We start from the raw sequence: 27,893 nt of genomic DNA on the forward strand, positions 1-27,893 counted from the left end.
AGCATCCTCTTCCCAGAGTTCCCAGAGTGAAACCTGTTGCAGAAGAGCATTTCCAGCAACTGATATTCAGAAGCATTACTGCTTCTAACTTCAGTGTATTTGACAAGTTGTCTGGTGTATCTGACAAGGGCTGAAAATGGGTCAGGGCATGCATGTACACAAGCTCTGCCCTTGACAGTCCAGCCGGTGCTCAACTTCTGACCGTCTCATGTGGAACACAAACTCTCCATTCTGATCTTCCTGCACCACACGCAAAAGCGGAGCTGGCGTGCAGGAGAATGTTGGAGGAGGGGTGGGTGGGAAATGTTCACACACAGAAGACCCCAGGTTCAATCCCTGTCTTCTCCTGGTAGGTTTGGGAAGGACTCCTCCCTGGAGAGCCACTGCCAATCATTGTCAACAGTACTGAGCTAGGTTGACCAATGAGCTGACGTGGCATAAGGCAGCTTCCACCATTCCCCCATATGTTCACCCACTTGCCTACAGCTAGACTCAGCTCTGTAAGGTTCAAAAGAGTGAACCCCTCTGCCCTCGTTGATCTGTATGTGTTCCTCCCCACTGCCTTCTACACCCATTTATAAATGGAGATCATTAGCTCACATTAGCAGGCTGCTACGTATGTGGAAAGTGATGTGTAAATAAGAAATGGATGCAGAGATGTATCCACTGTTGGTTCTGTTTTTGCAAAGCAGGGCACTTGATTTTCATTTATTCCTCTGGTGCTTCCCAAAAGCTTATTAGAGTTGGGGGGACCCACTGGCATAGGCAGCTGCAAATGGTGTGTGTTTAGGGGAAATTACCGTATAAGACAGTTCCCAAAGAAGAAATGGATCCCACAATGCTAACCTCTTTATGCTGCAGATGGATATACTGAATTAAAAAGAGACAGTGGGGTCTGCTCACATGAAATCACCCATCAATGGTTAAGCTGTTCAGGCTCCCGTTGCTTCGCTTGGCATAAATCATAATTACTCTTCCAGCTTTAAGATCCTATCAGAAAACCTTAAGGCAAATTAGTTGAAACCCATTTGATGTTTACCTTTGAGCAGAGCCAGTCCTACCATTAGGCAAAGTGAGGAAATCGCCTCAGGTGGAAAATTTTGGGGCGGGGGCGGGGGCAGGCCGCCATCCCCCTCTGTTGGAGAGCAGAGTTATGTGAGTCCCAGAACCTCTGTAAACTAGCTTGCTGCCCCCAGGGGGCAGTAGTGTATGTTACCTCACTACCAGGGTTGAAGTCAGATTCAACTGCCAGTCTAGTTAGTCTCTGTTCATGGCATGGAGGGTGCCATCTTTTCCTTTGCCTTAGGCAGCAGAATGTCTGGGTTCCACCCCATCTCAAAGCATCATAATTAAGAAGCCCATCCTCTTCTGCAGTATCTTATTTTCTCTCTTACTTGCTAACTGGTTGTTCTACTCCTGTTCTTTATGCTTCTTTTTATGGTCTTAGAGCATATCCAGGTAGGTGTCTTATTGCTGGTGTATGCTCCCAGTGCGAATTTATAATTGTACTGGGCTGCCTGCTCCTTCTATTGAGACATTAATGTTCTTTGACACCGCCATGTTTCTCCTGCACTATTGCATTAGCCTCCTCTTCCTCCTCTTATGGCACCATTTCTGTCTCTGTCACCTGACCTCTCTCACCTCCTCCTCCCCACAGCAGTTGTTAGTTGCACTGTGATGTCTTGCCACCCCTGCTCACTTGAAGCTGCCCCTCGTGCTACTCTTGTCTCTCATTTGCAACAAGAGATCTGGCTTCTTCTCCTTTGCTCATTGCACCCTGCAGCTGAGCAGGCAAAGGAGAGAGGGAGGAAAAGACCTGTCTGGTCCCCACTACTCAGTTGCACACACCACCCACAGCGCACACACCACCCTTGTTTCTCCACTCACCCTCACAGCCCTCCCCTTGCTATGTGTGTTGCTTGGGCTACTTTCACTTTCCCTGAACAAAACAAAACCCTAACGGGATCAGCTTCCTCTTGACCCTCCTGACAATGGATATGTGACTGATAACCTTGGTTTCTCTCCATATCTCAGTATTATTCTTCCAGTCTTAAACTCCATTCTCCACAAGCACCACTGTGTGATTTTTGTCCCATCCTTTTCACTTGAAGGCAAATTTATCCAAATTTATCTGATATGCACATTTTTATTAAGCGGTTTCCCCATACATAACACATTTTCTGTATGTTATTTTCACGCGTCCTTGCATGTTTATGCACACTTCCTCCTAGCTGTATGCATTTTCACACGGGTTACTTGACTGACGAAACTGCCTTGCAAAATTCAGAGAAGTGTCAATTTCAAAACCTGGCTGTCTTTTGCTTCTCATATTGCTTCAGGAAGTTCATATCAGGTCGGTTTGCTTTTAAGGTGTGGACTGAATTGAATCTCTCCCCCACCACTACTCCACACACAACCAAAGTCCCCAAGCTTCCACCAAGCAGCAAAAGACAGCAGGTGGGCAGCAATTTCGTCTCCACACCTCTTTCAATTAAGTGTAAATGATTTACATTGTGACAGCATGCCAGCACCATACTTCCACTTTTTAAGTCTTAATGTTTGGGCTGCAATTGCTGTGCTAAACCTTTGTTCAGTTCCGCAAGAACAACAGCCACAGGAAGTATGTGGGAGTGGCTAAACCACAAGGAAGCAACTTCAAATCAGGATGTTGCCAAGATGCTATAGTGCAACAGAGGCATATTCTAAAACCTGGATAATTTATTAAGTGAAATATTTCAGGATATTTGCTGAAAGGCTTTGGTTCACAGATGGATTGCTACTCATGTAATGTGACTATCCTGAAAGTTTTGAGGGTGCAAATCAACTTGAACAGCTGTTCTACAGTGGAGTGGACTACCTTGGAAGGTGGTGGACTCTACTTCCTTGGAGGTTTTTAAGCAGAACTTGGATGGCCATCTGTCAGGGATTATTTAGCTGTGATTCCTGCACTGCAGGGTATTGGACTAGATGACCCTTAGGGTGTCTGGAAGCCAGCCAGCAATAAATCACACAGAGTAAGTGAAGTTAACTCTTTATTAGAGACAAGGCCTGCTCAGGAGTGCCAGGCCTAATGAGCACAGCAACTCTTCTTGGTAGGTTTTGCCCCTATAAGGCAGTTGTGAATCCTGAAGGTCCCCGCCTTCCCACAGCTGACTAAGTCTCCTCCTCTCCTGGGTCCTTCCTGAGCAATCTGAGACAACGCCGGCGCGTCCGTCTTTGCTCCGACCTCTTCATACCTCTTCGGGTCCTGGGAGACCAGGGGAGAAGGGAGTTGGTCGCAGCAGAAGGGGGAGACCCCCTGGCTTCTTCAGCAGCCTGCCTCATCTCTGCCTCTTGACCCCCTCCTTTCCTGCTTCCACTTCTGATTCTGGACTGCCCTCTGCCACAGCCTTTCCCTGCTAACTAAATCCTGTTACTTCTTCAGCCCCTGACACCTCCTCCTCCCGGTCTGCTCCATCTTCTCCCTCTGACCACATACCATAGTCCCACCACCACTCCCTGGACTCTGAGCCTTCTTCCCTTGGAGGTTCCCCAGCTGGTACCTCCCACCATTTCTCTTTGTCTAGCCAGTCCATGACAGGGTCCCTTCCAGCTCTACAATTCCATGAATCTATGAACGTGGGAGTATCGATCCCATTAAAAGAACAACTCATCTTGAATGCGTGTGAAGAAGAAGAAAAGTTATCTGGAGGGGCCTCATAATTAACAATGGATGTGACTGGAATAAATTAGCAAGCCACCCGCAATATATAAAGACAATTTTATTGCCAAAAAGCTCTTAAAACTCATTTCTCCTCCCTCCTATTCCAATAGGACCTTACCCTTCCTGATAAAAGTTGGGCCATAATATCTCTCATTTTAAAAATAGCAATTTTTTTTGAAATAAATAAATATATAAAATAAATATCATATACATTTTATAAATAGATTTTTGTCCTTAGGAACAGGATTGTGTTAAGAATGTTAAGGTCCTTGGCCCACCCTCCTCTGTTCCTATTCCAACAGCAGGAAACATGCACACGTGTGCCCACACACAACGTCCCCCCCCTCCATGTCCCTCTGGACCCAGGATTGCCAGATGTAAGGTTTGGTTTGGATACTCTAGATTCTGCCCTCCATTTTCCCACTATGGAAGTCTTATCAGCTAGAGCCTACAGTCAGGAGTTCTGGCCTAGCAACATAGAGCGAGTCCGTTAGGGCCACCTCAAGAGAATCCGAGTGTCAAATAGGAAGAGGCCCCATCCATTCTGTGGACCCACTTAATAACCATTCGAAGCCTGTGAGCAGTACACACAAGTCATTGCTGTGGTCTTCTGTGGTGTGGCCACCATGGCCGCGTGGTTGGGAACTGGTGCTGGCAGTGGTGGTTGTCATTTCAGAAATAATCTTTTCTCCCCGTGTCAATTTTTGCCTTCTCTTAGCCCACCAGATAAAGAGAGTAATTGAACTAATGAATGGTTTTATGTAGGGGTTTCCAAGCTCTGCTCCCACCCTGCACCTATCCTCACCTGCCACAGGAGTAAACTCAACCTCGAGATAATACCTTTAGAAAGGAAAGAAAAGGAAAGAAAACTCCAAGGAATAGGCAGTGCTTCCTCTATCTGGTATCCAGATTTGTTAAGAACGATGGGATGGCTATGGGATGGAGCGTCCTGGCAGAAACCTTGGAAACCCAAGTAAATATATACACAATGGCTGCTCAAGCTGCAGAGAACATCACCTGTAGTGGAAGAGATGTCTGTACATTGCAGGGATCTTAGCAGGGTCCACAGGCCTTGGTAAAAAATGAGTGAATTTTTGGTGTCTCTTAGTCCTGTATCCTTCTCTGGGAGAGCCATCTTTGTTTAAAGCAACGTAATACTGTCTCTCGGAGTCAGAGTGCTTGTAGAGGGTTGAAGCGTAAGTGTTGTACCAGTTTTCTTCAAACTGCTCACGGAAAACACACTCCCTTGTCAGCTTCTTCTGTGTGTGTAGGTGGGGTGGAAGAGGGGATCAGGGAGAGAGAGGGGAGGGGGGAGAAAAAGACTTATGAAGAATAATCTACAACCATTCTGTTCACACGGGCAGCCCTGCTGGATCAACCCAAAGACCCATTTTGTTCAGCATGCTGTTTGAATATAAGAAGCAAGGTTTATAAAGTCCTTTCCATCTTGGGCAATGTGGTCCTACTCTGACAGTGACTCTCCAGGGTCTCAGGCTCTGTGTGTCCTTGTTTGTTTGTTGCATTTATACCCCACCTTTTTCTCCAAGGAGCTCAAGGTGGCATACATGGTTCTCCCGCTCCTCATTTAATCCTCACAACAATCCTGTGAGGTAGGTTAGGCAGAGAGGGAGTGACCAACCCCCAAGATCACACCCAGTGAGCTTCATGGCCGAGTAGGGATTTGAACCCTGGTTTCCCAGGCCCTAATCCAACACTCTAACTACTATGCCACATTGGCTTTCAAAGTATTGCCTATACTGACTCTGTAGGGTTTCAGGCAGAAGCCTCTCCCAGCCCTACCTGGAGATGTTTGGGATTGAACCAGGGACCTTCTGTGTGCAAAGCAGATGATCCACCACTGAGCTGCAGCCCCTCATCACTCGCTACCCTGGAGATGCTACCTGAGACCTTTGACATGCAAAGTGTAGGGTCTGCCCCTGAACACATGCTGCCTTGTGGAAGCTTACAAGCAGGGCAGGAAAGTGGTATCCATCCTCTGTTGTCTATCTGCAGCATGGGTGCCATAGCCCATGAGATACTCTGCATTTGTCCTTCCCCAGCAATCCCTATGTGCCCCAAGCTGCAACCCTGTGCAGCTAGAACACAGTGGGGCTGACTTTGCACATGGAGAGGTAGCATGGAAAGAAGGCCACTGTGCTAGCATCAGATGATCCTTAGGGTTTCTTCCAACTCAATAGTTCTATGATTCCATGACTCCATTCTCCCTGACATCTGGATTTGTTTGAATGAAGGGTTATAAATGACTTTGAATGGAGGAGCTTTTCATCAAATAAGCCCCCGAGAAACAGGAGTAGCACCTCATAAGCTTTTTAGGAGAACCAAGGCTAATGGCAAATGGTCCTCAGTAGGAGCCCTAGAGAGCAAATGATAGCAGTGGTTTAATTCCTAGGGACTTTGCTGCAGAGAGAAGAGCAAAACAACCCTGAGAGGTTCCGTCTGAGCACAGGGATTCCGAGAAGCAACATAACCATGGGCTGAGGTCATGCCCCAAGGCAGTAAGGATATCCTGAGGTCACATCCCTAAAATAGTTAAGCCCAGGAATAGTTGACTGATATTGATACGATGATTCAGCTCCTTCAGAATTAGTCATCCTTTTGTGTCAATGGTACTGGCTTAATCTGAGCATGGGACTTCACAGGAACACTGCTAGACTAGGTCCATCCAGTTCAGTTAGTTGTCTGCACTAACTGGCAGCAGATCTCCAGGGTTTCAAGCAGGATTTTCTCCTAGCCATATCTGGAAATGGCTTTGGGTATCGAACCTGGGACCTTATGCAGGCAAAGCAGTTGCTTTTATCACTGAGCTATTGCCTTCCCCTTGCAAAGAGAACATCTCACAGGAGTGTCCTTTTCGATGGCTGGGGGGCAGGCTGATCTCGAGTTGGGCACACTGTTGTAATCCTCTCACTGGTCCTGCTCCATACTTTGCTCAGGTGCTTTTGCCTACCTAGAATGTGCCCCCTGAACTATTGCTTGCCTAGATGAGAGGGATGGGTGCATTGGCTGGCTTAGGTTAAGAGTTACATCTGTTCCTCCATCCACTTTTGCCTCTGGCTCCACCTATCTCTGGCATGCAGCATCCCAGAAGTTTGCCCATCGGCAATGTGGCCCTTGGATGGAAGAAGATTCCTAACCTTTGGGCTTAAGAAAACCATTCACTTGACTGGTATTCCCTTGCACAATATACTGCTGGCCATGCTACTGCCTGCCCCACAGTGTTAAGGGAATCCTTCCCACATACTTTTCCACAAGGATCCTCTTACATGAGCACCTGCTTTGTCCCAGGTTCAGTCCCCAGCATCTCTTGGTAGGGTTGAGCATGAAATCCCAGAGAGCTCTTACCAGTAAGAGCAGAGGCGTACCTAGGGGTTGGTGAAACCGCCCCCCGCTGGAGGCACAGGCTCGAGGGCACGCGTGCAAATGTCCCCTATCAGACTATAGAGTGTATGATGTATATGTGTAGGGTGACGTGGCGAGATCAAACGTGGGAGAAGCTTCCCATCTTTCTCGCTTTCACCCTTCCTCCTTGCCTTGCCCTTACTCCAGGATGCTTCAAGTACTAGTAGCCATTGATAGCCCTCTTCTCCTTGAATTTCTCCAGTCTTCTGTTAAAGCCATCCAAGTTGGCATCACTGCCTCCTGTGGGAGCGAGTTCCATATTTTATTAATAATAGTAATAAATTATTTTATTATTTGTACCCCGCCCATCTGACTGGGTTGCCCCAGCCACTTTGGGCGGCTTCCAAAATATATAAAAACATAATAAAACATCAAACTTTTTTTTTAAAAAAAAACTTCCCTCTACAGGGCTGCTTTTAGGATGTCTCCTAAAAGTCAGCTAGATGTTTATCCATTTGGCATTTGATGGGAGGGCATTCCACAGAGTGGGCGCCACTACTGAGAAGGCCTGGTTCCCTGCAACCTCACTTCTCACAGTGAGGGAACCGCCAGAAAGCCCTCAGCGCTGGACCTCTGTGTCCAGGCTGAACACAGGGGTGGAGATGCTCCTTCAGTTATACAGGGCTGAGACCATTTATGCACTGAGTGAATAAGTACTTTTATGTGTCCTGAATCTTCCAACATTCAGTCAATGTAAAGAATATTGAGCTGGATTGGAGCTATGGCCTAACTTGGGCTAAGGCAACCAACTATGTTTCTAATTATTTTTTGGGGTGGGGAGTGGGGAGAAGCATAGCTCAGTCATAAGCATATACTTTGCATGCAGAAGGTTCCAGATTCAATCCCCAATGGCACATCCAGGTAGGGCTATAAGCGTCTCATCTAGAACTCTGTAGAGTTGCTGCCATGCACTGTGGACATTGCTGAGCTAAACTGACCAGCAATCTGACAGTGTAAGGCAAATTGCTATTTTCCTATTTGGGGAGGTGTCCTTGGATGGTGTGAGGTGCTCTGTATGGACTGCAAGCATGATAGAACTCTTGCAATGCTCTGTGACAGAAGAGGAGTTGTGGCTAGCAACCTTTATTTCAGGGAAGCTTGCTGTTTCTCTCTCTCTCTCTCTCTCTCTCTCTCTCTCTCTCTCTCTCTCTCTCTATATATATATATATATATATATCCCACGTTTTCCTACAAGGAGCTCAGGGTGTGGCAGTGACTAGCCCAAGGTCAACTCCAGTGAGCTTCAGGGCCAAGTAGAGATTCAAACCCTGGTTTCCAAGGCCCTAGTCCAACACCCTGACCACGATACTACATTGGCTCTCTACACATCTCATGGAGGAACCCATGCCAGACAGTTGGAAAATCACCACTGTACATGCCATACAAACTAGGCCTCTTCACCATGGCAGCCACGAGGGAGAAAGCCAACGTGTGTGGACTAGTGGCCGTGTGAGCCTGTGGCGAGTCGTGTCTGAGAACCTGCTCCTTCATAACATGCTTCAACATAATCGCACACCAGCAATGATGCAGTTGCATCCAGAAAAGTCCCTGATCAATGGCACCTCCAACTGCAAAATGATAGCAAGTGATGTGGAAGGCTCCTGTGTCAGATCCTGGAGAGCCTCTGCCATTCAAAGCAGAAAACATTTGGTTGGTTGGAACTACAGCTTACTATGTTCCATCCTGTGCAAGATGCCGCTTTGTGTCCATCATGGTGAACATTTGCAAATGCTGAACATTTTGGTGTCGGTGGGTTATTTTATTTTGTAGAATATTTTATTGGCTTTATAATAAAATGACATTTTAAGGAAAGCTGCAGAACACACACACACACACACACACACACACACACACACACACACACCAGTTACATATACCTCAGTTTTGCTTTACCCCCATATCTGCCCACTGAACCACTTCCATTGCCATAGAACACCTGTTCTGCAACTAGGGTTGCCAGACTCAATAGTGGACAGGACTTCTGTGCCTTTAATTGCCCTGCTCTCTTTTGAGTCTGGAAACCTTAAAGAGAAACCAGAAGACCCTTTGCTTGGAAATTAAACAAAGGGTCTGCTGGTTTCTCTTTAAGGTTTCCAGACTCAAAAGAGAGCAGGGCAATTAAAGGCACAGAAGTCCTGTCCTCTATTGAGTCTGGCAACCCTATCTGCAACTACACATTGCCTATTGACACCAGGAAGGCATCGTCATCATACTCTTTTTGACACCTTCTGAAAACATTCTGTTTTTAGTGTATTGTTAACTTTTAGATACTGTAGTTTTTATTTATTGTTGTCATTCTTTCTTACTCATAATTTTACTGCTTTATCCATTTTAGTAAACCACTTTGAGGGTCCCACACGCACAATCAAGTAGTATATATATTTTATGAAATTAATAAAATGAAAGAACATATAAGAAAGAAAACTGAGCAGGGACGCTGTCAAGTAACTGAATCACTGAATGTATCGCCAAGGCTTCATCTATCTGTGACAGCCTCTCCCTAAGAAAGTGGCTGGAGGTCTGACATTAATGTCACTTCTGTTTTACATTGCTGATATATGACAACCAGATCATGTCAAAATGACTGCGTTTAGTTTGGTCTTTAAAAATCTTTTTCTGCTGCAGAAAGAGCTAAATATGAAACTTTCCAATGCCAACCCATCAAATGGCATTGCAGTGTTATGCCATAAAGCAGAATCCAGTAAGAATCCTGTATGTGTCAAGAGATTTTTTATGGCATGGAATTATCCAACTGGAAATCAGCATGGGGCTGGCTTTCCTGTTGAGACTGCCAAGAGAGCACATCACAGAGGGGTAATCAGATACTATAATTAGTCTGAATGGACTTTGATTTGGAATTGGGTTTTAAATCAGATTAGCATTATCAAGACACCCAGGTGAGCATTTGAACTTCTTTTCTAATTTGAGCAGGAAAGATCCATAACAAGACTGGCAAATTTCCGGTCCAAATTGTGGGCTGCTCCAAAGCAGAGCGCATCCAAGCGATAGCCAGGTCCATGTGCATGTCACAATTATAGGGTAGTGCAGAATATAGAACTTCCTAGAGTCCCAGCTTCGACTTTTCCAATGTTTCTGACCCAGATGACTGGGAAGATATGCCAAAATGTGTTCACTGAAGTCTCAGAAGCCCAGAGGTGTGTCTGAACAAGATTTCCACTGGCTGTGTGTGAGGCTTTTTATAGTTCACTATAAGTAGCAAAATAATTAGAAAACAGCAGTGGAAATTATGCAAGTGAAAAAATGTGCACCTTTTTTTAATGTTCACATTTTAACTGAGGGCTCATCCAGACTTTCTTCTGTGCAATGTTTCTAGACACTTTAAAGCGCCATGCCTGAGCACTTTTTTGGGCCCCAGCCCTTTCCCTGCGAAAACTTTACCACTGAAAACCATTCTGTGGAAAGCCCGAATTGCCATTTGTTCTGATTCAGAGATAAAGTGTGGGCTTTCCTTGGGAAAGTGGCAGGGCAAAAAAAAGAGAGAGAAAAAGTGCTTGGACACATACATGTGCCTAGAAAGCACAGGGCAAAACATACAGTAAGTGTGGATGAACCCTGAGTCACAAAATCAGGCTTTTCTTTGGTGGTGATATTTAATGCAGCATTTAAATATAACCACAGAATACCCACAGACCTGACAATGCTTTGTGTTTCATGGCTTTCCTAAACAAGACAAGAACCTCAAAAGAGACACACTATATCAGTCATGCTCTTGGATCTACTTGGGTCTGCCAGAAACTCCCCAAACAAATAATGGACAGCAAATGGCCAGTCAGTTTCTGGGCATAACTCAAGGCAGGTAGTGGTGCTTACTTTTAAAGCAGTGACAGGGACCTGGGTGTTTTACCACTGAGCTACAGCCCCTCCCCATATCTATGCACGTGAAGTCTGCACAAGAGAGAGCCTTTTCTGTGTCTGCTCCCATATTGTGGAATCCACTCCCAACAGAGGTTAAGAACATAGCTGTCAAGTTTTCCCTTTTCTCGCAAGGAAGTCTATTCAGCATAAGGCAATTTCCCTTAAAAAAGGGGGAGAACTTGACAGCTATGGTTAAGACTGGTTCCCTCCTTGTAATCCCTTCTTATTTGGACAGGGCATAGAAAACGAAGGTGTGGGCAATGTTGACCACTGGTCAAGTACAAAAAACTTTGTAATTTATAACATTTTAAAGTGTTGTAAGCCCCATTGGATCCCTATTTGGGAGAAAGGTGGGATATAAATACATTAAATAATGATAAAAGAATTACTTAAGTACACCTTAAAGACCAACTAAGTTTTTATTTTATTTTATTTTAAGGTGCTACTGAAGGAATTTTTTTATTTTGCTTCGACTCAGACCAACATGGCTACCTACCTGTAACTTAAATAATGATAATAGTCTTCCAGATGTTGTTGAGCCGTAACTCCCATCATACTTGATCATTGACTGCCTACCTCATAGGTGGCTACCTTTAATGTGGGCAAAAAGACCCTACACTTCTGTTCGCTTTTTGTGGAGCCTCCTACTTCTGCAACTCATAGCTGCAGCTCATTTTCAGTGCCATAATTTTGCCATGGTTACTAATGAGTTGCTGGGGATCCCAAATGCAACGGAGTGGCTGTGGAAGCCAGAGCCACGAGAGATTGAAGTATCAAGGCATAATAAAACCTTAATGTTACCCACTCCAACAGTATTTGATATTCCATAAGCCTGAAGGGCTAACACTTACCGATCCATACAGCTCTCCTCTCTCGTTCATCCCAAGGTAAAGTCCAGAATCCACACCACGGATACTAACCAGCCCTACAGCCAAGCTAATAAACTCCAAAATTCCTTTGAAAAGAAATTAAAAATTGAGAGTTATTTAATGCAAGCAACACCACTCTTGGTGGACATCATTACAGTAAATAAAACCATTCAAAATCTATCCAGACTTCACAACACATTTATATCATATCACAGTAAAAGGACAATTAAAATCCTTTAAAAAAATCATCTTTAAAACGAACATGGCTAAGTCTTAAGAATTTTAAAAGCCTGGACAAATAGAAATGTTTTTGCCTGGCACCAAGTTGCCGGGAAGGCTTCTATTGAGAAGGAGCTCCATAGCCAGGGCACCACAGCTGAAAAAGCCTTCATTCCTGAGACTGAAGAATGTAGCTCTGATAAAGACAGTACCTGGGGGAAATAAACACTCAACAGTATACCTTAAGATGGTGTTCCTTCAGATATTTGAACCCTAAGCTATTTAGGCCTTTTAAGGCAAGTGTCAGCAGCTTGAATTGGCCCTAGAAGCAAACAGGCAGCCAATGAAATTTTCTTATGACTGGTATACAAAGAAATATAACAGTGGCAATCAAACGTCTGGCAGCCAGATTCTGCATCACTTGAAGCTTCCATGTCAACTTGAGGGCAGGAAGATTTCAGATAATGGATAACCATGGCTAGACTGTCTCTGTCTGGAAACAGCCACAGTTGGTGAACCAGCTGAAGCTGTGTCACTGAGTCAACCTGGGCTTCCAGTGACAAAGCTGGCACTAGGGCTATGAATTTGCTTACTTTGGAGAGGTGTTGGGTGTTAGGTGGTACAATATGCATCAGAGCCTAGTTCACCACTTCCCCAAACCCAAAGCACATATATCCACAGTGCCTCCACCTTAATAGTATTCAGCTTCAATTTATTGGCCCGCTTTCAGCCCATTCGCATATTCAGTTACTGGTTCAGCACCTTCACAGCCTCACCTGACAAGAAGAAATTGAGCTGGATATTTGCGGCACCTCTCTCCAAATCCTCAGGTGATTTTACTCTGTGACTTCATACAGATGTTAGGGAGTAGGGTAGGAGGAGAGAGTGCCGTAATATAACACAAGTGCCATAGGATAGGATTCAGCAGAGATCCTCCAATACTGCCTTCTCAAACCACCATTGCAGGTAGGATCAGAACCATCATATCATCATGCCCCCAACCCCATCCCACAGAACTGGTCCAGAAAGGTTCGGTGGCTGAGGGTATCCCAAGCCACTGAAATCAAGGAGAATCAACACATCCTCATACTCCCCCTCCCCCTCCTGGTTTCCCTTCTGATCAAGATTATCTATCAGAGAAACCAAGCTTGAGTGACAAAATGTGGTCTGAAGCAAGTACAAAACGGGTCAGTATAATCCATTTCTTCCAGCAGTACTTGGAGAAGCTTTATTAAAGAGAGTTTGTGGATATAATAATATTGTTTGGATTGGGGAGGTCTTGGTGGAGGAACCAACTTTTCATATGAAAAACTGAACACTTTGGGAAAATACCACAAAGAGGAAATACATTAAGTCACAAATACAATAATTAAAGTCACAAATACAATAAGAGGAACAATCTGTTTTTATGCTACACAGATTAACCTAAAAAAATGAGTAAGAATTGCACAAATGCATAAAAGCAGATTATTAAGCTGCTATGGGCCAGTTCAACAGAGAAGACTATGAATGAATTCCACAAGGGTGAAAGCTTCTGAGTGACCACAGCAGCTAGCAATTCCTAAGTCGCTACAGTCACTCACCTCCTATCAACCCTCTCTTGGCTCTGCCAAGTTCTCTCCCTCCCTGCAATAGCACCCCACTTCTTGGACTCAGAGCTGCTAAGAGAACAAGGAAGGCTTGTAAATTGTTTTCCTCTCTACTACTCAAAAACCAGGAAAAAGGCAGGCAGTTACATAGTGAGGGAGAATGAGTAGAAGCAGTTCAGAAAGAGGATTGGAAGGGGGCTTTCCACAGGTGTTTGTAGCAGCTGTTGGAAACATTAGCTGGTACTGTCAGCCAGAGGCTTCTCAACAAGTGGAACCAAATTTCTTTGCATATGACTTTAGCTGGTCTAATGTGGAGGTGTGAGCAGAGCTGGGCTGGGCTGGGAAAGGAGTGGGCCCTCTGCCTTGCTCCCACCCTGTTCTTCTGCTTGTTGCCACTGATGCCAGAATGGCACTGACCTTGATGGTGAATCCTGCGGACCTCCCTCTTGGTAAGTGCTGCCTCTCTTTTCCTCCCTGTCTCCCCTGATTTTAAAACACAGGGGAGCAGGTAGGTAATCCCTTAGCCTCCCCCTTCCCCATTTCCCCATTTCCTTCTAGGGCCAGGAGGAGAGGGGTGTGTTGCTGCCATGTTGTGTCAGGCAGGTATAGGGGCATCATGAGCCGCTTGCCCAACTTGGATGGCTTTAACAGAAGAGTGAACAAATTCATGGAGGAGAGGGCTATCAATGGCTCCTAGTACTTGAAGCATCCAGAGTGAGAGCGAGACGAGAAGTTTCTGAGCAGAGTTTGGATGGCCATCTGTTGGGGATTCCTTAGCTGTGTTCGACTAGATGACCCTTGGGACCCCTTCCAACACTACAGTTCTTTGATTCTATGATTTGTGGTTGTGCATCTTATGTTTCCCAAAGGTGGGGTCCATGTAATCATAGCATAAAGTATTCAATGTAGGGAGCAGCTCTGGGGCAGCCCAGAGCATCAGGTCCAGCCTCATTCCTTCCACTAAAGTAGGGTTTTCCAAACTTGGGTCTCCAGCTGTTTTTGGACTACAACTCCCATCATCCCTGATCACTGGTCCTGCTAACTAGGGGTGGTGGGAGTTGTAGTCCAAAAATAGCTGGAGACCCAGGTTTGGGAAACCCTGCACTACCTCCTTAGGTACAGCCAGGACAGGCGTAGCTCCATCAGACATGAGGATATTTGGTGTGGTAGGCCAGAGAGACACATGGCAGTGAGGGGGCCAGAACTGCTACTTTTGCATGGAGGCCAAAAGGGGCCTCCAAAACAGGAACCCCAAATTGCAGCTAACAGCACACAGAGAGGTTGCATTCAACAGCAAGGGAACAGGCCAGGGAGAGAAGAGCAGTGATAGTCACATGGTTCCTCCCATTTATTTATAGAGCCTCTAGAATGTCCATCCAACCCTTCACAAGCACACTTGACCCATCCTGGTTGGGTTACATCACTTACATGCTTTTTTGCTAGCTCTAAGATTCTCAAAGTACCACTTGGAAGAACCGTTCATTTCTCACTCACACATGAGCTCACAAGCCATACTAGCAAGACCTCAAGTGTAAGGACGATGTCATGGCTATACATAGAACAGGTATGTCATCGTGACTGCCTTGCTGCACTCCATGTTCATTATGGTATCACCTTGTTGCTTAAGCCTGCACATGCCCTACTTATTCATTTTAAATACATCACTCTTCAGCAAAGAAGGTTTTCATGCTTCTGGCTGCAGAAGTTGCACTGAGAGAAACACATTGAGCTTTGCCTTGCATACATACCCTATACTGCATTTGGTTTGAGCTGTATTGCTTCAACTCTGTTGTACCCAACCACGAATCCCAATTGGCTAGTGTTCCATGTCACCCATCCTTCCACAACCTTAAATGCCTAAAGCATGTTTGGTACTGTTTATAAAGCTTTTCCTTCGTGTAAAGTACTGTTTAAGTGCATGGAAGGATGGTTGTGTATTCACACATGCTATGATGCATCTCTTTAAAAAGGACACATGCACCCCTACCCCGGAAATTCTTGTTGGCAATGCTATGGTGCTGAGCGAACATTCTACATTGAATTTCTCCTGCCTCAGAAGGATAGGATGAAATGAAAGTCCTCTACATGCCTTCCAGAGAACATGGCATGTGGAACTAAAGTATGGAGAGAGAACATACACATGCTGCCCCACTGTACTAACATCCTCAGGTGCACCAAGCACACCTACTCAAGCCTGACCATCCCATGTTGCCTGAGACAGTCTCAGGGAGGTTAAGTTGGCCAAATGCATTCAGTAGCTTCCTTGTTATCAGGACACCTAACAAGGCAAGGTTTCCTCATCACACAAGGATGCTTTTTAGTGCATTCATAATCCAATGAGATATACCACTTTAGCAAGGCTGAATATGCTCAGTGGAAGAGTTGAGTCAGGGAGTGACCACTATTATGGGCAATTAGCCTATTTTAGCCTGTATTACCTCATAACAGCTAGGATCATGCCTGTTGCTTCCTTTTCGTAGGCTGCTGAGCCTCTTGGAAACAGTTTGGTGGTGAAGTTATTGTGTGCATGTATTTGAAACAATGTGTGGTGTGAAGTTACTGAAAATTAGAAGTTTCTGCCTGATTATAGTGTTTTTGTTGTTATAAGGGCTTGTAATTATTTTTCGGGCACCTATTTGAAGAAGACCATGGTGGAAACTGAGGTGGAGAAGACACAGCTATATCTAGCTTAAGATAGAAAGATGATGTTGCTGCAACTAAGAACATCATCATCATCATCAACAACAACAAATCCCTCCCTGTTATGAACACAAACTGAGGTTGGCATGCTTATCAAAATTTGAGGGGGATGGACGGAAACTGCACTCAGATGTTTATTGTTTCCTTTCAGTTTTATGACAGTGATTTAATGTATGTATGAATACCCTTGCACAATGTGATTTAGATACAATACTATTAATGGAGGCATTGCTGGATCTTGTGGGCAGCCACTACACAGAGTGCAGTTGTGACTTGTCATTCTGGAGGAATAAGCTTGTCTTGGACTTCCTCGAGTAGGAGTGGACCTCCCTATTATGAAGAGCAATGTGGGCAAGTTCCTCATCCATGGTGCCTGGGCAAGCTACATTCACTTTGCCCAAGAGCCCCACCATCTCCACTATGGCCCACTACCCGAGGATGCCAGCTGGCACAACATCTGGCTGAGCTGTTTTAACAATGGGCATTATGTGTGTTTTATATGTATTTTAATGAATTGAATTGAGTGGAAGACTATAAGTCATGGGGCGTGGAGCATGTGTGTATGGACTTAACAGCACTGAGCTTATTTTTCTTAGTTGCTATTTTGTTAATGCTGTTAATATTGTTTTATGGGTGATAAAGGCCATATTGATTTGTTAAACATAAATGCTTGTAAGCTGCCTTGGGATTCATTTCAATGAAAAGCAGCATAGAAATACAAAAAATAAATCAAAACCAATGGTTCCTGTTTAAGAATTATATGTCATTTGCCTGCAGAGACATATTAATAATTATTATTTATATATTATTTATATATTAATATAATTATTATTTATATCCTGACAGGGACTCAAGGCAGCTTACAGATAAAATAGGGAGAGTTAAAACATTTGGCAAACAGAAGAGCATTAAGAATCACAGATCAAAAAAATTCCTTCATGCACACGAAAGCTCATACCAAAATATAAACTTAGTTGGTCTTTAAGGTGCTACTGAAGGAATTTTTTTATTTTGCTTCGACTCAGACCAACACGGCTACCTACCTGTAACTAGATCAAAAACAGTTACATGTTCACTTGGGCAACACTAACATCTCACATTTAAAGACTTGTGATACCACTAGAAACAGTCATGGCTTCACCTAAAGAATTCTGGGAGCTGTAGTTTGTCAAGGATGCAGAGAGTTGTTCATAGATAACACACCCCCCCCCCTCATTCCCCTCCTGGAACAGTTTAACCATAAACCCTTCTTTGCAGGAAACTCTATAAATTGCAACTCTATGTCTTGGCCTGGGGCTGATTGGAGCTGTACCGGTAGTACATAGACTGGCAAAAGCTGCCATAAAACTTCAAAAAATTGGACATCTGAGGAGCCTGCTTCAGATTTTTTTTAAAAAAGAATGACAGCAATGCAAATCCAACTATGGTGTCTGGGAAAGAATTTTGCCATTATCTAGCTCGATTTGCAAGGGAAGCCTCCAACACCCAGGGTTCACCAGTCCTGGGAGTGGCTGTTGGGACTCAGTCAAGAATTCACTTTCTGCTTGCAAGGGGGAGTTTTCTGTGGCCAAACATGATTTGTTTTTCCAGCTCTTGTCTTCTCTTCTGTGGTGGAGATATTCATTCCACTCACTCTTTTGAGCCTCTCCAGATCACATTCTGTGAGATTTGACTGGAATTTCTGATGTCTGAAAAGCTGAATTATCTTTGAACTTCCATTGGAGCAGGGCAGCCTGCCAGTCATTGTTATACTACTAAAACAATTGTTTAAAGATTACTTCAGCTGCCTGCACCTGTCTCTCCTCGTACAGCCATATCCACGGGCAAGGGGGCTTCAGAACAATGTTGCATGTTGTACTAGTATCTGCAAATCTAAATTTTCAGCTAAATCTCTCTCTCGCACACCCCCAACTGCCCCCCCAGGCAACTGTTTGGAAACAGGTGCACTGGGTGTCCATGTCAAAGCCTGCAAAATCTCAGGAGAGCTTCAACAGCAGCAAAGAGTATACCCAACACACACTAGCACACACAAAGCCCTGCTGAGCAGGCAGAATTGCTGCTAATGGTTTGGGGGATCAGGGTCTGGGGTAGGCAAGGAAAGCAGTTTTCAAACATTTTGGACCAGCTACACACTCCCTGGCACAATTCACTCAAGGCCCACCCACCACAAGGCCTCTTGTTGGAACAGTATCCACTGCTCCAAATACTCAAAGCCATTGAGTCCTATTGATGATGTACCACAGACTATCACAACTGCAATGGTAAGTTGTCATTTTGGTGAATTTAAACTGGGGAGGGGAATCTCAGGCCCAATCTCAAGGGAATGTGGCCCTCCAGGCTTCTCTATCTGGCCCACGGGACTTCCCAGAGGCCATGCTCTTTGCCTAACGCTGCTCTGGGCCTCTCTCAAACAATTTTGACGGCTGAAATGTGTATTTGAACTGCAATAGTAAGAACATAGAGATGAGCCTGCTAGATCAGGTGGGTGGCCCATCTAGTCCAGTATCCTGTAATCACACTGGCCAACCAAGATGCCAAGGTCCCTGATTGGGAAATCAAGGAGCAAGATTTAAGCCCAAGAACCCTCTCCTCTCCTGTGATTTCCAGTAGCCACTGTTCAGAAGCATTACTGCCTTCAAATGTGTGGAGGCACAGCATAGCTCCCATCATGACATAGCCACCAATAGTACCCTCCTCCATGAATTTCTCCAATAATGCATCAGTTGAGGTGGGTTGTGGTAATGGGTGCATAAGAAACCTCTGACTTTTGCATGCCTGGAATGCAGCCTACGCCACAAAGGCAAGAGTCACATCTACTGTTTCTGCCCACCCCCTTGCTAGCATGCGGCTCCCAGAACGTTTTCCATTAGGGCATGGGGAAGTGGGAAGTGGGGTGGGGAATTCCACCCCTGTCCCATTTCTTGTAAGAAAAGCCCTGCTGGATCAGGCCAGTGGCCCATCTAGGCCAGCATCCTCTTTACACAATGGCCAACCAGATGCTCTCGAAAGGAAGCCCACAAACAGGAACCGAGGAACCGGGCACAAGAGCCCTCTCCCTTCCTTCAGTTTCCAGCACCTGGTATTCAGAAGCATTGCTGCCTCCAGGTGTAAAGGCACAGCATGACCAACATGTCTAGTAGCCACTGATTGTCTTATCCTCCTTAAATGAGTCTGAATGGAACTCTAGTCTGGATCCAACCCATCCTGTATGTAAGGTGAGCCTCCAAAAGTATGTGTGGCTGTGCTCTCTCTCTCTCTCTCTCTCTCTCTCTCTCTCTCTCTCTCTCTCTCTCTCTCTCTCTCTCTCTCTCTCTCTCTCTCCCCCCCCTCCGTGTGTGTGTGTGTGTGTGTGTGTGTGTGTGTGTGTATAATCTACAGCTTCCCATTTCACCTACAAAGAAGGCTGACCCTGCTGTGCAAAAGGTGAGGGAGTGACCTGCTTCAGGTGACATCAATGAAGGCAGAGCAGAACAGGCAAAGGCAATAACTGGTGTCTGATTGATGCAGCAAAACTTTGCTGCAGTGTTTGCCCTAGCAGGGGTGGTGCTGCCACCGGACACTATGCTGCCTACAAACTACATATTCCAAAACCTCTAGTAGTCTAAATACTTAATGAACCATCCTGCTTTCAGTTTCTAAAATAGGAGTATGAAAAACTGGAACATTAAACAGCAAGCCAAATACCTTTTTTTTTAAAAAAAAATGACGGGCGAATGAAGGTAAATTGCTTTATCTGAATAATATGCTTTCTTTCTTCTTCTTTTTACTTTGTTCATTTCCACTGTGAAACTGATGCATGGGATTTTTAAAAGGGGGTACTAAGAAGTAAGAGTGACTACTTTCCCAGCTCCACTTACACATGGAAAAGTATTATAATTCATCTTTCACCAACCTGGTGCCCTCCAGATGTTTCGGACTGCAACTCCCATCACCCCCAGCCAGCACAGCTAGAAGATACTGGGGCTGATGTGAGCATGGCTGCTCTGGCTGTGGCTCATGGGAGTTGTAGTCCAAAGCATCTGGAGGGCATCAGGTTGGAGAAGGCTCTTGAAATGGCTCTTAACATCATTGTACACATTTTGCCACACTGAGGCAATGGACTGCTGGGATTTTGCATACAAAAGAGATCAGATCCAATCCCTGGCATCTCCAGGTAGCGACTGGGAAAGGATGCTGTTTGGGTCCCTGCCAGTCAATGTAGATAGACAGATGGACCAAAAGTCTGGATAGGTGGAAGGTGGCTTTCTACATATATCACTTTCAAAGTACGAAGGTACCTGCCATTCAAGAAATGCAACGTGGCTTGGGGACAGTTCAGCTTCATCTCAGCTCTTGACAAAGCACAGACACTGGGACCACAACTGTACACTTTTGAGGTACAGCCAATTTGTGCATCTGCAGCCTAGATTGCTAGACCTTAAATGCTCCTTCTAGAGTAGCCCCTTAATTAACCTTCTGAGGATGCCCTGAAGTGAGCACTACAGCTTTTAGCCCAAAATTACATCACTGTTATGTGGCCATAGCTGTGATGCAGGATCAGTGGCCCTCCAAATATTGCTGGACTCCAACTCCCATAACTCCCAAGCAGCATGGCCAATAGGCAGGGGAAACACAGGAATATGGTACATTTAGCTCAGTACTGTCTACACTAGCTGGCAGTGGTTCTTCGGGGTTTCAGACAGAGGACTCTCCCACCCCTACCTGGAGATGCCATGGATTGAGTCTGGAAACTTCTGGAAGTAAAGCAGATGCTCTACCACTGAGCTATGGACCTTCCCAAAGACAGTACTAGTCCAGCATTGTTCAGAGGGGCCACAGGCTCCTCACTGCTAGTCTACAGAGTTAAATGAACATCACAGGCTGTGACGTTGTGCTGGGATTTGCAACTGGTTAGGTGAAGCAGTGGCCAGAGGATTGGAGAAGATCAGTCTACATCCCAATCCCAAAGAAGGGCAGTGCCAAAGAATGCTCCAACTACCGCACAATTGCGCTCATTTCACACGCTAGCAAGGTTATGCTTAAAATTCTACAAGGCAGGCTTAGGCAGTATGTGGACCGAGAACTCCCAGAAGTGCAAGCTGGATTTCGAAGGGGCAGAGGAACCAGAGACCAAATTGCAAACATGCACTGGATTATGGAGAAAGCTAGAGAGTTCCAGAAAAACATCTACTTCTACTTCATTGACTACACAAAAGCATTTGACTGTGTCAACCACAGCAAATCATGGCAAGTTCTTAAAGAAATGGGAGTGCCTGATCACCTCATCTGTCCCTTGAGAAATCTCTATGTGGGACAAGAAGCTACAGTTAGAACTGGATATGGAATAACTGATTGGTTCAAAATTGGGAAAGGAGCACAACAAGGCTGTATATTGTCTCCCTGCTTATTTAACTTATATGCAGAATTCATCATGCGAAAGGCTGGACTGGATGAATCCCAAGCCAGAATTAAGATTGCTGGAAGAAATATCAACAACCACAGATATGCTGATAACACAACCTTGATGGCAGAAAGTGAGGAGGAATTAAAGAACCTTTTAATGGGGATGAGAGAGGAGAGGGCAAAATACGGTCTGAAGCTCATTATCAAAAAAACTAAGATCATGGCTACTGGTCCCATCACCTCCTGGCAAATAGAAGGGGAAGAAATGGAGGCAGTGAGAGATTTTACTTTCTTGAGTTCCATGATCACTGCAGATGGGGACAGCAGTCACAAAATTAAAAGACACCTGCTTCTTGGGAGAAAAGCAATGACAAACCTAGACAGCATCTTCAAAAGCAGAGACATCACTTTGCCGACAAAGGTCCGTATAGTTAAAGCTATGGTTTTCCCAGTAGTGGTATATGGAAGTGAGAGCTAGACCATACTGATCGCCGAAGAACTGGTGCTTTTGAATTGTGGTGCTGGAGGAGACTCCTGAGAGTCCCATGGACTGCAAGAGGATCAAACCTATCCATTCTGAAGGAAATCTGCCCTGAATGCTCACTGGAAGGACAGATCCTGAAGCTGAGGCTCCAATACTTTGGCCACCTCATGAGAAGAGAAGAATCCTTGGAAAAGACCCTGATGTTGGGAAAGATTGAGGGCTCAAGAAGAAGGGGACAACAAAGGATGAGATGGTTGGACAGTGGTCTCGAAGTCTGACCAAACTGCAGGAGGCAGTAGAAGACAGGAGTGCCTGGCATGGGGTCATGAAGAGTTGGACGCGACTAAACGACTAAACAACAACAACAAGGTGAAACCTCAAAGGTTGTCACAGGCTGTTGGAATGCTGTAAGACGTTCCAAATGAATTCAATACTGGTCTGAAGTTTTGCAGGTGGTTAGGCAAGAGGGGGCAGTGGGATTTTAGCCTACGGGACTTGAGCCAGTGAGACTATGCATCTTACATCCCTGTTATCCTCCTACCTTCTGCTGATGGTTTCTCAGCTTTTGAGAGAATAAGATAGTGGTTTATGCTTGGGCTGGTTAGCACTTCAACCACTCTTGGGTGCTTGACCATGTCAATAATAAAAATGAAGGGACACATGGTTATTTTGCAATACATAGCCTTCTTTCCCTCCCCGTTGCCAACTGGGCTATCTGCAGCAGTGGTTTTCAATCTGTGTTTGGGATTCCTCAGAAGTGTACCAGGTATTCCTCCATGAGAAGACCTCCCTTCCACTTTCCAGGAGAGAAGTGTTAGGTGTTAACACAGAGCAAAAGTGAGGGCCAACACTGAATTCACTGCACACACTAGAACTTGTTATATGTAATTTGAAATTCTTTTATTATAATTTTATCTAATTCTGTATATCTTTTAACTTATTTTATTGTTATTAACTGTAAACTAAATCGTGCATGCCCTTGTTCTTGTTCTTGTTATGAGCTTAAAGGTGAAATAAAGTGATTGGATTGGACACACTAGGACTCTTCCCATAATCCTCTGCACCAGGATTCAAAGTGGAAAGGGTTCTCAACAGCTTGCTCAGCTTTCACCAACCTGGCACACTCCGAATGTTTTGAACTACAATTTCCCATTAGCACCAGCCAGCACAGCTATGGAGGATAGGGCTGATGGGAATTGTACACAACAACATCTGGAAAGCACCTGATTTGCTAGAAAGTTTGAAAGCTCCTGGTCCACAGAACCCATCACCACCACCCTTCCTTTTATCAAGCCTTGACCAGATCAGATTATCTTTCTTCTGGGATGAATGGATGTGGGACAGCATGCACATCATATGGATTTCACCTGACCTTCTTCAACTTGTTGAAGCAGGCTCCCATTCTAGCCCTCCCACCCAGAAGTGGCTGCAGATCTGCCTTCTCTGCAATCCTTCGGGATACTACCCTGACTCTTACTCAGAGTACCAGGCAATCAGAATCCAGACACAAATGATTCTCCATGTAAGTTTCCCTTAATAGGTAAGTAAAGTAACACTACCTGAGGGGTAGTAATAAGCAATGGCAGATCCATAGTATTGAATATATGAAGTTGCCTGGCAATTCTCATGGTTCAGTACCATGTACTCCAACAAGCAGCTTCTCTCAATGACTACTTTGGGACATTATGCATGCAAAGTGGGTGTGCTCACTTCTCTCTAAAGAAACAGGGCCTGTCTCTCTGCACACAGGATTTGAACTCACAACTCTGCAGTAGCTAATAAAAACACAACAGCCCTGCTGAATCAGACAAAAGACCACCTAGTATAGCATCTTCTTCTCATCACGGCCAACCTGCTGCCTATGGGAAGTCCCATGAGTAGGACAGGAACACAACAGCATTCTCCCCTTTTCTGTTCCCCAGAGGCATAATGCTTCTGATCTTGGTAGCCACGTCTGCCATAACTAGTAGCCATTGATAGCCTTATCCTCTGAGAATTTGCCCAAATGTCTTTTAAACCCATCCAAGTTGGTGGGCATTGCTACATCTCCCAAATCATCATGCTTAACTTCTTGAAGTCCATTTTCTTACCGGTAACTCACAGCCCAAGTCTTCCCCAGTGACAGCCAGCTAGCTAGCCTCAGTGATCCAGCTCCAAAGGGAAACCCTACACTTGGTGAAGCATCCTCCATAAAAGCGTTGCAGAGCTTACCTTCTTTGGCTGAGGCTTTTTGCTGAATGTGCTTAAGGAACTAGCTTCTATTTTCTGAACAAGAGACAGCACATTCCTAAGCATATTTACTCAGAAGTAAGTCCCTCTTCTGGTTTCAAAAGGAATACTCAGCGGAAAATGTGTCCTGCACCCTAAGGAGGTAAGAAAAAGCCTGCTGGTTCTGAGATCCAGCACCCTGTTCTCAACAGTGGGCAGCAAGATGGCTATGGAAAGTTCATGAGGCTCTTCATTTGTTTATGCTAAGCATCTGCTTCTAAACATGGAGGTTCCACTCTCCAGTGCAAAACATTTGTTGAGATCCTCCCCACTTGCTTTATTCTTAAAAAATAAGAGTGAAAGGCCACTTGAAGCCTGAATGCACTACAAACTTCGGAATTTAATTGCTCATGATTGGCTAAGGGCAAAAACTTAATACAGTATGCCAGGTCTCTGAGGTGCTGAGTTTCTCAGGCCTAGAGTTCAAGCCAACTTGATCTACACCTGAGGATTCCAGTTTGATCCCTCCCCCTTGAGGCTCTGCCCTCCAATTACTACAAATAACTATTTATTTTACACTGCCTTTGGGAGAAGCCTGGAGCAGAAATCTATAATATTTTATATCAGAAGCCTGGCCTCATTTACATAGCTGGATGCCAACTGCTTGAAACACTTGTGGAATGCTAATGTTTCAGTTTATTGAATGCACCATACAGTTAACTCTTCAAACTCAGCTTGCAAACCAAACGAAAAAGTGGGTTGCTGTCACTGAACAAAGGGAGGGTTTTCTTCTTTATTCCTAAACTCTAGCTAGCTGCTCTAGACTCTTACTTGCCAATCCTTGGCAACAAACCTAACATATTTCACTGAAGGTTGCTCTCGCAGTTTATTGACCTGCAGCTGCAGAAAATCCATAGCTTGTTTAGAATTTGTGTGTGTTTGTATGGAGGTGCTAGCAGTAGCCAGGTTGCGTCAAAGCTAGCTGAGGTGTACACAGCATTTCTTCTACCCATCTCCTTCCTAGGAACAGGGAAATTATATTACTTGTATGTCTTTCAGGAGCTAATTAAACAAGGTTTAGTTGTGCCTATTAGTACCTTCCACTGACCTATTGGTTAGGGCTTTGCTTGTTGATTCAACCAAGCAGATACCATTCATAGTAAGGCTGACATCCTGTACACATTTACTTGGGAGCAACCACCATTTAGCTTGGTGGGTGGTGGACAGGGCCATAAGCCTTTTTTCTTTCCCCTAACCAACTCATATATTTCTAAAGTGTCCAATTCCTTGCAGAGCATGAGTGTGTAACAAGACAGAGAGAAACAAAACTGGTTTCACTGCGGACATCTTAATAGGGTAGGGGTGGTGCTCACAGCTGTCCCAGGATTCCAGACTTGCTGGATGCATGGCTGAGGTCTCCACGTTGGACCTTCTTGAGAGTCCCTGCAAGACACCTGTGGTTCTCAGACCCCACTCCTTTCTCTGCACCTCACTTTCTTCTATGCATTTTAAAAATAATAATTACTAAGCATTCCCAGCATTCAATAAACCAAGGACAGGGTTGGTTGATCACATTCCTACCATCATGAAACTTCATTTCATGTGAAGGTTGTAAAGTTATGAAACTATTTTTAGTTGGTTTGGTTCCACATTTTATTCATGCTTCAAATTCCCTTTGCAGCACAACCCTACACACATATTGCTCAGAAGTAAGCCTGAGTGCATCAAATGGTGCTTATGTCCATGCAAACAGGTATAGGGTTGCGACCTTAATGACTAGGTACGAGAGGAAGAGAAGTGCCTAGTCTAAAATTGTGCAAATGGTGGGTTTTTCCCCAAAAGCACCTGCCTGCCTCTTCTCTGCTTTCCAAGCTTATGTTATGAATTATCTTATTAATACTACAGCTACAAGTTTGTCATGGCCTTTGGCTAGAACAATAAACTTAGGAACTGATGTTTTCTGTTCAGCTTTCCAAACTACCCTATTGTAAGCTGCATGGGCCTGTGTGTGTGTGTGTGTGGAAAACATGTTCCTAGCCTGCTTCTCTTTGGTTCTAGTTTTGTTTTTGTTGGGTTTTTTTTTTAAGAGCCTGGTTTTTAAAGTATTTTTTGTGCACCTGCAAAACGGTTTAGCAGTGGGAGAATAGGAAATTGAAAATTAACATGCTGGCATTGCAGGGGAGTGAGCGCATTTATTTAGCATTCTAATTATATCCATGCTCGGGATGATTTATATTACTAGTGTAATTAGTTCTGTATGTGGGACAAGGCGGCGGGGCACTTTGAACAAGTTCATAAAGGCAGCTCTCCGCGGCTATTGTGACTGCGCGAGAGATCCGGCAGAGCAAAAAAGGACACCTGCTTTCGAGACGGGGGTGGGGACGCTAGTGGGAAGGGAACGGGAGACTCCTCCACCAACACGGTGCGGTGCGGTGGGGTGGAACAGAGAGGGAGAGAGAGAGGGGAGATTCCAATCGGGGTCTTTCGGTTCAGGGACCGAGAGAGAAGAAAGAGTTTGGGAGAAGGAAAGGCGACCACGTGGCTTGGACGCGAACCAAAGCACAGAGGCTGTAAACAGGGGACGCAAGGTTGCTCCACAGAGCGCAAAGGCGGGCGTAAGTTCCCACGCGGCGGGTAGGGGCTACATGCCCCCCCCGCCAGCGGGCGCCCCTCTCGGGCTGCTGCCAATGCCCTCTCCCAACCTTGCGCCTACAGCCCCGCCATGCTCAACCGCTTTTCCATCCCAAGCTAACTCTCCCTACAACTTTGAGGGGAAACGGAGCTCAAGGTTCTGCCGTTGGTGCCGCCGCTGCTTTTGTTTAGCGCTCAGCGCCGCGCACGCCTCTTCCCAATCCCGCTGCCCCCCCGCCCGCGGCTTACCGAAGCGGCTGTGGTCCTGGCGGGTGCCGTGCACGGTGCCGTTGGGGAAGATCTCCAGGTGGAAGCCGGTCCGGCAGTACAGCTGCCTCCGTCGGAGGATGCCTTTCAGGTGGGCGAAGTCAGTGGGAGAGCCCCGCTGCAGCCGCCCCTCGATCTGCCCCAGGCGCTCGTTTAAAAAGCCCGGCGAGTCGGCGAGCGCCACGCTCCCAAGTGTCGAGGAGAATCCGTGCAAATCCAAATCCAGGGAGCCCAGGAAGCCGCCGACCTCGGCCATGGCCACCGCGGGGGCGCAAAGCCCGGAGGAGACAGGAGGGAAGCCCGAACGTACTAGCAAACGAGCCACGCGAGCTCCGGGTCCAGCGGAGGGCAGTAGCTCTTGCCCTCTTGGAGGCTGCGATTCCTCCGGCGTCGCCGCCGCTCTCTTGCGCTTGCTAACTCCCCAGCTCAAGCCGCCTGCGCCGGCTCGCCTGGTCCAGCGCGTCCCCCCCTGCTTCTCCTCCTCCACCTCCTCGTCCTGCCGCCTTTCATAGCTGCTGGATCTGTCCGGCGATCCGATGCAAACT

The 27,893-nt window shown here is 45.6% G+C and overlaps 1 protein-coding gene across 2 annotated transcripts; it reads right to left on the minus strand.

The window, feature by feature from the left end:
* Positions 1–1,363: 1,363 nt before the first annotated feature.
* FGF16 (fibroblast growth factor 16) lies at positions 1,364–27,893 on the minus strand. 2 transcript variants are annotated; one of them, XM_035113551.2, is made up of 4 exons: positions 27,331–27,893; positions 11,851–11,954; positions 4,721–4,959; positions 1,364–3,247 (listed from the first exon to the last, which is right to left on the minus strand). In XM_035113551.2, the coding sequence occupies exons 1-4, from the start codon at positions 27,602–27,604 to the stop codon at positions 3,154–3,156; spliced, it is 711 nt and encodes a 236-aa protein (XP_034969442.1). In that variant the 5' UTR covers positions 27,605–27,893; the 3' UTR covers positions 1,364–3,153. The 2 variants fall into 2 exon arrangements, with proteins under 2 accessions (XP_034969442.1, XP_034969441.1); XM_035113550.2 differs by having other exon boundaries at positions 4,721–4,962.

The sequence above is a fragment of the Zootoca vivipara genome, chromosome Z, assembly GCF_963506605.1.
Source record: "Zootoca vivipara chromosome Z, rZooViv1.1, whole genome shotgun sequence".
NCBI lineage: Eukaryota > Metazoa > Chordata > Lepidosauria > Squamata > Lacertidae > Zootoca > Zootoca vivipara.